Consider the following 13,011-nt stretch of genomic DNA (forward strand, 5'->3'; position numbering starts at 1 on the left):
TTGCCTCTACAGTTGCTCTTACTATCTCCGAAATTAATCTGGATCCAGAACCTATGTCGGTAATAGAGTGCTTGAAGCACTCGGACTAGGTGAGATGGAAGTGGCAATTGAGGCTGAGCTGAACTCGCTAAAGTATTTTTGAACCTGTAGTTCATATATCCCTGCAGGATATAAATGGGTCTTCGTAAGAAAAATAAATGAGAATTGTAAGGTGGTGAGATATAAAGCGAGATTCATAGCTCAATGGGTTCACGCAGAGACCCGACATCGATTTAGATGTAAAATATTCTCCTATTAGTGATTGTATTACGTTCCGCAAGTTAATACATATGGCAGAAACTATGAATTTATATATGCAGTATATGTACGTCATGACCATATTTTTATATGTATCATTAGATGTTAATATTTTTATATGAAAGTCCCAGATGGACTTAAAATCCCTAAATTGAGTGAAAATGAAAATCGCAACATGTATAGTATTAAATTGCAAAGGTCATTATACGGCTTAAAACAGTCGGGTAGGATGTGGTATAATCGACTGAGTGATTTCCTCCTGAAGAGGGGATATGTAAATAACGACTTATGCCCTTGTGTGTTTATAAAGAAAAAAATGGCTTCTGTATCATCTCAGTTTATGTTGATGATATAAATGTTATTGGAATGCACAAGGAGCTTACAGAAGCTAGCTCATGCCTAAAGACGGAGTTTGAAATGAAAGACTTGGGAAAAACCAAGTTTTGTCTCGGCCTGCAGATCGAGTATTTCCCAGAAGGAATTTTTCTACACCAGTCGACCTACGTGAAAAAGGTCTTGGAAAGGTTTTATATGGACAAATCTCATCCACTTAGCACACCAATGGTTGTCCGGTCCCTCGAAGTGGATAAAGACTCATTTAGACCCAAAGAAAATAATGAAGAAATGTTAGGGCCAGAAGTTCCCTATCTGAGCGCCATTGGAGCACTTCTCTATCTCGCAAATTGCACCAGGCCTGATATAGCATTTGCGGTGAACTTGGTAGCAAGGTATAGTGCTTCTCCTACATGGAGGCATTGGAATGGTGTTAAACATATCCTTCGTTATCTTCAAGGAACAAAAGATCTTGGACTATTCTATAAAAGAAACCAAGATATGACATTGGTGGGCTATTCGGATGCTGGCTACATGTCTGATCCCCATAACGCCAGATCCCAGACTGGGTGGGCTATTCGGATGCTGGCTACATGTCTGATCCCCATAACGCCAGATCCCAGACTGGTTATGTATTTATCTGTGGTGGTACTGCCATTTCTTGGAGGTCTGTCAAGCAGACTATGGTGACTACTTCTTCTAACCACTCGGAGATTATCGCTTTATATGAGACCTCACGAGAATGTGTATGGTTAAGATCGTTGATACGACACATTCGTGGCTCGTGTGGCCTAGCGAAAGACGATATTACCCCCACTGTCCTTTATGAGGACAATGCAGCTTGTGTTGCACAAATGAACAGTGGATATGTAAAAGGAACCATGACAAAACATATTGCACCAAAATTCTTTTATCCACATGAGCTCCAAAGGAATGGTGAAATCACTATTGAAAAGGTTCGCTCAAGTGACAATCTTGCAGATTTGTTCACTAAATCCCTGCCTACATCAACTTTTGAGAAATATGTTCACAATATTGGTATGCACAGACTTGGAAGACTATCGTCTTCAGGGGGAGCAAATTTTTAAAGTACAATCCTAGAAGATTGGGCCCTGAAAGTCTATCGTCATATTTTTCGCTAAGTTTTGTCCCACTGGGTTTTTCTTAGCATAGACTCTGAAGATTGTCATCATCAGGGGGAGCGAATTTTCAATACAATCCCGAAGATTGCGCCTTGAAGGACTATAGTTGTACTCTTTTTCCCTTTGCTAAGTTTTTTTCCCACAGGGTTTTCTTAGCCAAAGGTTTTTAATGAGGCAACTAATGCAACACAAGAATCTATATATATGTCGTGTACTCTTTTCCTCGACTAGTTTTTCTCCCACTGGGTTTTTTTCTAGCGAGGTTTTTAATGAGGCATTGACATCTCGAAGTAATGTCCAAGGGGGAGTGTTGAAATCCAAAAGTCATTTTGTGGAAACCTAAAAGACAAAATGAATGTGAACATTACTTTATTAATGTGAAATATTTATTGGTGACTTTTCATTAGTCCAATGTCTTTTTATTTTCCACAATGTATCTATAAATTGGTGGATGTATGGAAAAAAGGTGGAAATGAAAATTACAATTTATCTTATTCTCTTGTCTCTTGTCCATCTTTCGTTTCATTTCTTTAGTATATTACAACAATAGTCGTTTTTCCCCCTTAATTTTACATAAGGTAGTGGTATATAAAATCTTATCAAAACATCTCTTGGCAAGAAGGATAATCTGAAACATAAAAATGGATTGGGAGTCTCCAAATTATTCCCCTGCCCTTCTAGTCAACAACTCACAATACCTTGCTCACATGTAGTATATATTGATAGAACTGGTACTAACATTCGTACTCAACCAGAGATACACACAAGGTACAAGGTCAATATATAAAGATCTTCCATACATATTGAGATATATTTAATTCTTAACCACACAAAAGCTTGAATCCATAATTATAAGGGCTATTTGCAGATCAACCCCCGCACTATCGCCCAATTGCAGATAGACTCCTTGTAGTTCTATTTTTATGGATTGACCCCGAAATGATTTTTTTTACTCTGTTACCCTCAGAGGATTTTTTTTTTTCTTCTTCTTCTTCTTGTTTTTTTAACTCTTTTTTTTTTTGCGAAATAGACCTCACGAGGGTAGAAGAGTCAAAAAAACACCCAGGGAGTTTATTAGAGGAGGACAATCCGCAATTCACCCTAGTTATGATCAGGGCTCTGCTGTTTTGACATTAAGTTAGTTCGACGTTTGCCGTTATATTGGAATCCCAGGAAAATCACATTCCTCATTTGTCCAGAATGATTCCCTTCGTGACAGATGGCTACCCAACATTTTAATCTAATGGGAATCTATGGCATGGAGCAATGTTGCACGGTCAGATGAGGAGTTTGTCATGCAATTTACTCAAATTAAATCTAGAGGAGAAGGATTAGTAAATGTGATTATTCATACTTCATATATTAAGAATAATCTTTGCTCTGAATTAATATATATGCAACTTTCACTTCTCCTCTGAGCACCCTTAATCATGCATTCAGGACCTATGACATTTATGCCTAACAAATATTTATTATGTTACTTTGCTTTACAGGTTGCTTAAGATTTCTTCAATCAATCAGCCACAACTAAGGCTGTAACAAGAGTTAAATAAAATGATGAACGTAAGGTACCATACTCCAAGTCCTCGATCTGGCTCAAGAACTGAAGCCATCGCATCCAGCTTTGACTTTATCCAATGGACGAAAGAAACTTGTCAAGTACGAAGCTGCAGCCTGGTCATTGAGATGTAAAATTTTGCCGCGGTGAAAATTTCATTGTATGTGCATTACAATTCAAGGCATATGATAAGTCAATTACAACAATCTCAATGTTAGACAACATTCAAAGCACAAGATATACGATCTTTATACAAGTTCATACATGGGCATACCAAGTTCCACGCTCCTCCTGCCTCTAGTTAACATCCCTCCACACGGAATGTCAAATGAAACACCAAGAACACCTACAAGATAAATATAAGAAAACAGGTGAGGGGAGAAAAAGGAGAGCCTCGGCACCACAATTAATCTTCAAAATTCGATTATAAGTTTGGAAACTATAGGCAATAAATCAAGTATCAAAGAAAAAGATGCACGACTATGGACCAGCTATCAATTTTAATATTCCTGCTTGATAGTGGTGCTACGCGGTAGGAAGACCTAGAGGCAGCAGGTGTTCACCTCTCAAATTCTTAACAAGTTGATCAGACTCGATACAGAAAGCACTTTGAAAAATGTCCACACGGATCTCAAACATGCTATATATGGCATAAATGAATGCTAGAGATAACATAATTCACATTTTTTTTAAAAAAAGTGATGATATGAGTTAGAAAAGTCCCAGGTTTCGCTCCTGTGCCTAGCATGTCTTTGATATCCTTTGAAAACTTTAACTAGCTAATGAGTAGTTAAGCAAAATGCCTGGTTGGTGGGGAAGTTCAACAGTCCAATCCTGTAAGTAGGAATCAACAAAGTCACAACAGCATATGTCCTTGAAAACAGGCCTTTCCCAAGCATTCAACTACTCAATGAATCAACAAGCAGACCAATTTCACTGAAAATAACAACAGCTAAAGTAGAAAGGCAATCAACAAGGTTGGAAAAAAAAAAACATAACCAGTAATCAATATGATAAATAAGGACGCTTCACATATGCATCATCAACATAAAGCTGCTAGCATCCTTAATATGAAAAAGAACAATTACAACCGCAATATAAACACTTGATAAGGACGTTTCTGGCAGGATCTTTGTACTCAACTAGACGATGCAAGGGCAGACCTAAGCTTAACTTTCAGGTAGAACAAGAGTCATGTTCTCTCCTATACCCACTTAAATTCAAGGAGAACTAAAACATTTACGTTTACGTAGCACACATTCTCATGCAACAATTTGAGGAGAAGCAAATCCTTTCTACATTTTAAGCATAAGCAAATCCCAACAAAGAAGTTTAAACCCCCCCAAAAGAAAATCCACAAGAATACAAAGAAGAACATCCAAGAATCTGTTTGGCGCACAGCAACAAGAGACTCCAATTCAAACCCAGAAAATAAAAATTTGTTGGATTTTGCAATTATCACTCTGCACAGTAGCATGTAACAATCTTACAATCTAATAAATTTATGCAATATCAAGAAAGTAACAATTACTGCACTGAGAAATGCCATTTTGTTCATGTGTGTGTGAGCACAAAATGTTCAATAAATGGTGCCATTAGTGTAATAATTCCGGAAAGCATTTTTGTATATTTCATAGTATTAGCGCACAGCAACAAGAGACTCCAACTCAAACCCAGAAAATAAAAAAAATTCTTAGATTTTGCAATTATCACTCTGCACAGTAGTATGTAACAATCTTACAATCTAATAAATTTATGCAATATCAAGCAAGTAACAATTATTGCACTGAGGAATGCCATTTTATTCTTGCATGTGTGAGCACAAAATGTCCAATAAATGGTGCCATGAATGTAATGATTCTGGAAAGCATTTTCGTATAGCATTTTCGTATATTTCATGGTATTATCAGATAGTGAAATCTTAATGGAGCATTCAAATTGATTCATTATTACTGCGGTGGGTTTTTTTTTCATGAGTACTGTATAGGTCTTCTTTACCTGACCTAGTGCTCTATTAGGTCATGGTCACATAACTAGTCATGAAAGTCTGGTCGTAGTGGTTGTAGAGGTCGTGCTGGTCATGGTGGCAATGGAGGCCAAAACAAGCATTTTTATTGTAACAATCATCATCAAACTAATCATATTGTGGGTAAATGCTAGAAACTTTATGGCCGACAAGATCGAACATTTTCATCTTATATCTTGTATATGTTTGACAAAATTAGCTCTGTTATTTGGTTAGACAGGATTCCATTGCCATGCATCAGTCTTTTGAAAGCTCTATGAACATAATTTCCTACTTCAGAAGATTCAACCCATATCTAACAAAATATGCCTACTCTGGCACGTTCAGATATCACGTGTTGCAAGTTCTTGGTCAATTTTTGGACCGTCGATTTTAGAGCAGGTAAATCTAACACATATTCTACTTTTAATATTAGTTTCCAGTATTTTGTTCTCTTTGATGATGGTCATTCATTGTCTATCTATTATTGGCACCAAAATCATTAGTTCAACACCATTGCATACCTTTGTCTAGCTTGCAACATGTTTAAAGATGTTCCTCATAATTTTCTATTTTCTAGTCATTTGAAAAAAAAATTAAATGCTGTCTAACTTTTCTACATCATCATGTATTACAAGATTTTCAAACGTAGAAGATGATTGGTCAGGGTTATGAACATGATGGACTTTATTATCTTTAATTCAGTAACCACCTCATGTACCCATTGTTATTGTTCTATCCTATGTTCCAGCTCTTTAATGGAACTATCGGTTAGGTCATGCTTTTCTCAGGCTTGTCTAATATGCAATATGTTAAACATTTCCCTTTTAAACTTTATTCATTGGTCGTTTGACTATAATTTTGAATTTTCCTCCTTAAAGTGTGTTCCAGGATTTTAACGAAGAAAACACTTGATGGAGTTATCAATATGGCGACGTTATTATATTCAATTCTGTAACCCAGCGAAGACCATTGCATCTGATGTTTTAGCTCTTCAATGACAGACATTGATTTGGTTATGCCTCTCTAAAGCTTCTGTATTTGCTAGGTCATTCAGTTATGTCTGTATCTAAGCTGAAGCGTGTATTATGTCAGTTAGGTAAGTATAATAGGTCTTACTGCATATAGCAAAATAAAAGTTGTAGTTCTCCATTTGAAATTCACATTGATATTTGGGGTCATATCTAGTTGAAAACATTTCTGGTTTTTCATATTTGCTATTTTATTGATGATAATTCTATAATACATGATTGTTTTCAATGGAAGATCGGTCAAAATTCCTTTCTTGTTTACTAAGATTCATCGAATAACTATGAATTGATGTGAATGATCTATTAAAATTTAGGACCTAATAATGTTATAGAAAATATGTAAAATGCCTTTTAGATTATTGTTCATCTTATAGCATCATTCATCAACCTTCTTGTTCTCACATGCCACTACAAATTGGTATTGCTAACGCAAGAATTGTCACTTGCTTGATATTGATCATAACTTGTTGATTTATATGCACATATTATATACTCGAAAGAATTTTGGGGGTGATGTTTTAACTACATGTTATTGATTAATTGCATGTCATCCTCTGCACCCTTTCTTCCTGCTAGCAAACGAAAAACTATCATCCAAGACCTATCAAGGATGAAAGCAGACTAACATGCAAATCACCAGTACACCCTACTTTCAATCTACTTCAACTAAGGATTCTAAACTTTCTATAGCTCTTCAGAAAGATAACTGGTTTTGCAATACCAAACATTTTATTTCTAATGTTATTTCTTTGTCACATTTATCTCCTACCTTTTCTGTTTTGCCTCTTGTTTATCTACCGTCTTTGTTCCTACTACTTATCATGAGGCGTTTCAAATGGATGAGGAGATGGATGCTTTGTATCATCAGGTAACATAGGAGTTCAACAACTTTTTGGTAGTTGTTGAGTGTATGCAAAACGTTTTGGAATAGGAAGACCGCCCATCAATTTTCAGATATTGATCCCTTATATAAATCTAGTCCCCCAAATTTTACGACCTTATTGTTGGCTTACAGAAATCAATATAGACACAGTAAGAAGACATGAACATTGTAAGCTTTTATGAATAGTGTATGGAGACCAGGACAGCCCCAAAAGAACTCAACATGTTAAATCAACAATAGTGAGAACCAGTATACACTAGAAATAATTACGATTATTACCAATCCAACAAAAGAACCTAAGGAGGATGTACCTCTTTTGCTATTCGTAAAGTCAAGAAGGACGGTATTGAGGATGCAAACGGTGACTGTAAGGGTACTATGGAGGAGGTTGGTTCTGTAAAAAATAAGGATCATAAGATTCATGTAGCGAATGAAACTAAATACTCATGGATTCTGGAAATTTTTGGCTCCATGTCCAAGGCATGAGTACAGGGAAGTTGTATGCAATCATTTTTGGCTTTACGTGCAATAAGAATTTAAATTTCTAAAATTTAATCAAAAGATTTGAGTTAAATGTTGAATCTTTATCAAAACCCTATGAAGTTACAGCAGTTAATGTGAAGCTGGGATAACATGTCCTGACCACATTCAATGAAGATTCAATTAGCAAAAGAGAGCATAGCTCGGTGTATGAAACATTTCTCTCAAGACTTTTCTCATACAACAGAAATGATAAAGTTGAAACTAGTCTTCGTCCCCAGAAGACTCTCAAGACACAGAATAGGTAACAATCTGCTTAAGCAATCAACCAAAAGTTCATGTTTGCATAAGTAGCTTACTTCTGAACTCAAATGAAAACTATAAATGCTTCATTGCTTAGCTTCTATTCCTTTCTATTTAATTTAGTTATTCAACCCTATCCAGAGAATTAAGAAACAGCCTCTGCCAACGGTATTTGCAAACTTGTTCGGTGCGTTATTAAAATTTGAATGTAACGAGGAACTAACAAGAAACATAACTTACATAACTAAAATGGTACAGGGATGATCTCTCAATCTCAATCTTAATTTTTAAGGACAAAAGCTATGTATTTCCTTTCTAGTTCACAACTTTCACATAAAAAAAATCCTAACTTATCCCTAGAAATTGTAGCCTTCTTGCACTCTAGACGCCTATTTTGCTCACAGCCGCAGCCAGTATACCACATAATATAAACTAATATACTATAAGGCTCTTTAATAAAGTAGACCAACATGTTATAATTCTTAGAAATAACCTAAAGGGGACAAAAATCACAGGAGTTGGGTTTATTTAGAGTCGCGAATCATAATAGTATCAATAATCAATCCATAAGTAAAGCATCAAATGCTTCAAACAGCTCTAATTCAGTGAACTATTCAGAATGAAAAGAAATCAAGAAACCCTAACCCTAGATCGAATCTGATCACTTGCAATAGCGATCGGCCTTCTTCTTGACGCGATCATCGAGCGCCTCCTCGACCGATCTCGCTCCAGTCTTCTCCTTGTTCGCGGGATCATAACCAAACTTCTTCGTTTCAACGGGAAACAGCTCCTCGTACTTCATCTTCTTCGCTGCGTCGATCGTGTAGATGTTCTCCCTCTCCGCAGCCGTGGCACGATTCATGATTCTCGTCGCCGCCGAGGTCGGGGTCGAGGGTTTCGCCGTTGGATTTGGATTTGTGCTTCTTCTTCTTGTTCTTCTTCTTGTCGATGGATTTGACGGTGGCGAGATCGCCGCCCTTGAAGGTGAGCCTGCCTGCTTTCACTTTCCTGTACGAATCCGACATTGTTTTGTCTCTCTCAAGAGAGATTTGGGGATTTTGGTATAAACCCTAATTTTGGTCTGGCTAAATCATGAGAGGTATTTTGGATTCGAATCCGCTGACGACCCAAACCCGCTGACTCCTCGGATTTATTTACATATGATTTATATTTACGGTATTAACCTTTGGCTGGCAAGGGGTTCAGAAAAGGGTGAAAGGGTTTAAACTTTAAACCCTCCTTCACCATCTAAACGGAAATTTTGTCAAAGGGTAACAAATTCTTTATAAAGATTAAAGTTAGTTAACCCTCACTTTTTCAAACACTAATAATATATAAATATTCCTTTTTTTTTTTAGTTCCAAGTTTCCAACTCCTACATAATATTGGATTTTGATTACCAGCTCCTAATTTAACCTAATTTCGTCCCCTAGTCATACTTGGATTCGGATCCAAATAATCTTATATACCGGACCCATATCCTCTCTCCTCTCTGCTCTCTCATCAAATTTTCTCTGAATTCTCTTTGTATTGTCTCTGTGTTGCCTCAAACAAGCAACAATGTCTTCTTCTTCCAACTTGATCTCATCTTTTCTCGATATCACTGGCATCAACTCTGAGGCCTTAGCAGTCTACTATCTCAAGGTTTCATCACTCAATAATTCTTTTATTTATGTGCCTTGGAGTTTATGCCATATTATTTTTATTAGAATTAATTACATGTTGGAGGGGTAGTTATTTGTCGCGTTGATAAATATTTATTAGAAGTTCTACTCTCTGATCTCGAAACGAGGTTCATCACTGCGTTATTTTTACATGTCATGTGTGCATCATGTAACGTCAATGTATTGTTGAGAGAGTTTGGAATTATGATGAGGGTTATGATTATGATTTTAGATTACGTGACTTTTTTATGTGTTAAAATCAGAATTAAATCGGCGATATATTTTGTAAATCCAATTTATATTCACGGTACATGAGAACTGAACTTGGATTGCTAGGGTAACATGATATAATTTCCTTGTGCATGCTCCACCAAAATGTTAAAATTATGATATGGATCAAGGGTTATAGTTATAATTTTATACTCTAACAAACATAGGACACCGCAAGGCCTGCAAATAAAAAAAAGTTTCAGAATAATATTAACTCCTACAAAGTTGGGGAATGTATTATATATATGAAATATTTTGTTATTATTAGTAATTTTACAAGAATTGGATTCTGATTGCAATGTGTTACGTTTTGATTCTGCAGGCAAGGAATTGGCAACTTGAAGAAGCACTCAATTCCTTCTTCATGAGGAGCGAGGCCGGGTCAACGGATCCTGTTAGGTGAGTAAAAATTAAATGAACCCATACATTTTATTCTCAATGTTAGTAGTATTTATTTATCTTTTTATTACGGTGATTATTATAGTGGTTAGTGAAGCTCGTTCTGATGAGGGTCAGCTTGTAGGGCAATATGGCATAGTATTTGATTAATATTAGCATAGATTTTTGATGTTATGCAAGTGCATCCTAAAGAGTTTAATTGAAGATTAAAAGGTGGTTTAGAGTCTTAATTACTTACTCTTTAGGGATAAATCAGATGTTAGGTCATGTTATGTTATACAACTTTATCATGCTTTGATCTGCTAATCTTCTGTCTTTTGACGGAATCAATTAGTCCTATTGGATCCTTATAATTTATTTGATAATCTCTATTTTAGTTGCGGATAAAAAAAAGGTTAGTTATTTTCCAACGTTTTATGGTAGCAGATTTCGTGACCTATAAAAGATGTTCATAATTATGACATGATTAAATTTCCTACAAATTTTTCTTCTTGTATATTAAATCATTCTCTTCATGATTCTTCATATGTCTAATTCTTGACTTTGTCATCTCCATATATTGTAAATTAGTTTCCTGAATCCAAAACACGATAAGCCAAGGAATGAAGTATGGGAATCGGATGGAAGAGTTGATCCCACGCCAACTGCTTCTGGTGGTAATCTTGCTTCCTTGTATCGCCGTCCAAATTCCCTGACCATTCAAGGCTCTTTTACGCAGGTAAATTTTTTTTAAAGTTTCCAAACTTTGAATTTTGATCAGCAAATTTTTTCTGAATTAAGTCATTGAAAGATACATTGTCTACATGAATTGCAGGTGAAAACGCAGTCTTTAGTTGAGAACAGGTGGCTGATAGTTAATCTGCAGTCGAATGAAGAATTCAACTCGCACCTGGTAAAGACTTGTTAAATCTTGATTTTATGATGTTTTAAACGAAATTTGTTTGTTGATTGTAAACTGAGTTCCTCGTTTGGTTGTTTTGTGTAGCTGAACAGGGACACTTGGTCCAATGAGAGCGTCGAGGAAATGATACGACATAACTTCATTTTCTGGCAGGTATACTATGCACCATTTTAATCGTCTACTTAAATTTTCTTATACATAAACTACTTAGTTTGTACTTAGTGAAGACAACTGTAAAACTAAGAATAAGTCTTTAGACACTTATCGATACGGTCTTGTAGTATATATATGCAGAGTATACTTGGCATGTTGGATATTTACAAGTCGCTGACACTATGGAAACTCACGGAAATAAGCATTTAATATCAGATGAATTACCGGTCTAAATTTGTTCATGAATTATATGACCATGATTCTGTCCATATGATTGCATATGTGCATATCATATCTAATTATTTTTATGTCATGTCACATAATTATCCAGGTTTATAATGATACCGATGAGGGCAAGAAGGTGAATGCCTACTATAAGGTCTCCTCGTTACCAGCAATTCTTATCATAGATCCAATAACAGGCCAGCAAATGCGTTGTTGGAACGGAATGATACAGCCGCTGGATTTATTGGAGGTATGATGAAGATTAAACTTTTCTTCAAGTTTATGAACAAAATTAAACCTTTAGTGTTTTATTTAGTTAGTGACTTTTTTTAATTGTTATTATCTTCACTAGTATGATTATTTTGTTTTCAGAGTCTGCTCCCTTATACGGAAAAAAGTCCACAAGAGTGGGTTTTTGGTCCTTCTGAGAAGAAGTCAAGAGAAAATGCTGAGACTTCTGATACCTACGTTACAGGTGTGTCAACTTGTTTTTATTCATATATATTGTTATTTGATCACTCATATCACACATTCCCACCATAGACAATGCATCTGTAGATGAGGAGTCAATGGCTAATCCAAGAGAAGAGGATCGAGATCAGACTGCAGAAGATGTGGATGATGTGTCCTTGGGTAATGCACAAAAAAGTTCAGAAGATGATACCTTGCCTACCGAGGACGTAGAAGAGCCTGCATATCCGTCTCTTATTGCAGAACCGCAAGGCAGCAAGGAAGTCATCTGCACGGTGGCCATTCGTTTCCCTGACGGACGAAGACTGCAGAGAAATTTCCTTCGTTCTGATCCAGTGAAGGTGCTCAATTTTTTTTGTGTTAAGAGTATAAAATTATAATTCTTCACGTTAATCATGGTTTAGATGTTTTCAATCCTCCGTACATCTAAGCTTGGTATATATAAACACTAGGATAGAATATGATCCATCTTCCAAATTTCATCAGGGAGATTTTAAAGTTGGTTTTAGTGAGAAAAAAGAAAATACCACTGTGCATAAATTAGCTTAATTTTGAGTCTTTTGACCCTTTAGAAAGACTCGGAACATACGTGAGCATGTTGAAGTAAAACTACAACTTTGATTATAGATAACCATACTAGCAATCTTATCTAATTTATCGCTGTTCATGGTGATTGTTTCTTGATTTTGCAGTTGCTATGGCCATTCTGCTACTCTCTTGTTGAGGAAAGCAAGACCAGAAAGGCCTTTGTGTTGACACAATCAATGCCTGGAGCTGCATCAAAGACTCTGGTGGCGGGAAGCAATCAAACTTTTGAGGAAGCTGATTTATGCAATTCTCTGCTATCTCTTGCATGGTTATAGGCCAAGTTATGTCATGAATTGGGGCGAATTAAG

The 13,011-nt window shown here is 36.1% G+C and overlaps 4 protein-coding genes across 5 annotated transcripts in view; 1 reads left to right on the forward strand and 3 right to left on the reverse strand.

Annotated features, from left to right (window-relative positions):
* LOC109836677 (transcription factor bHLH111-like) overlaps positions 1–3,430 on the reverse strand; it is a 14,788-nt gene extending 11,358 nt beyond the window's left edge. Inside the window, exon 1 of the mRNA XM_020404651.1 lies at positions 3,345–3,430. Coding sequence (XP_020260240.1) covers positions 3,345–3,347 — 3 coding nt within the window. The 5' untranslated portion in view covers positions 3,348–3,430. The remainder of the gene's footprint in view (positions 1–3,344) is intronic.
* On the reverse strand, positions 3,454–9,171 carry LOC109836679. Its single transcript, XM_020404654.1, is given in 3 exon segments — positions 3,454–3,676; positions 8,678–8,885; positions 8,887–9,171. Coding segments are annotated over 2 exon segments (363 nt in total). The 5' UTR covers positions 9,058–9,171; the 3' UTR covers positions 3,454–3,676; positions 8,678–8,693.
* Positions 3,683–13,011, reverse strand: part of LOC109836680 (glyoxysomal fatty acid beta-oxidation multifunctional protein MFP-a-like) — an 11,175-nt gene continuing 1,846 nt past the window's right edge. The window contains exon 6 of the mRNA XM_020404655.1: positions 3,683–7,274. Within this exon, the coding sequence (XP_020260244.1) occupies positions 7,248–7,274 (27 nt within the window). The 3' untranslated portion in view covers positions 3,683–7,247. The remainder of the gene's footprint in view (positions 7,275–13,011) is intronic.
* Positions 9,548–13,005, forward strand: LOC109836678 (plant UBX domain-containing protein 7-like). 2 transcript variants are annotated; one of them, XM_020404652.1, is made up of 9 exons: positions 9,548–9,676; positions 10,289–10,365; positions 10,936–11,083; positions 11,180–11,257; positions 11,351–11,419; positions 11,751–11,894; positions 12,017–12,119; positions 12,188–12,456; positions 12,808–13,005. In XM_020404652.1, the coding sequence occupies exons 1-9, from the start codon at positions 9,593–9,595 to the stop codon at positions 12,976–12,978; spliced, it is 1,143 nt and encodes a 380-aa protein (XP_020260241.1). In that variant the 5' UTR covers positions 9,548–9,592; the 3' UTR covers positions 12,979–13,005. The 2 variants fall into 2 exon arrangements, with proteins under 2 accessions (XP_020260241.1, XP_020260242.1); XM_020404653.1 differs by having other exon boundaries at positions 12,203–12,456.

The sequence above is a fragment of the Asparagus officinalis genome, chromosome 4 (assembly GCF_001876935.1).
Source record: "Asparagus officinalis chromosome 4, Aspof.V1, whole genome shotgun sequence".
NCBI lineage: Eukaryota > Viridiplantae > Streptophyta > Magnoliopsida > Asparagales > Asparagaceae > Asparagus > Asparagus officinalis.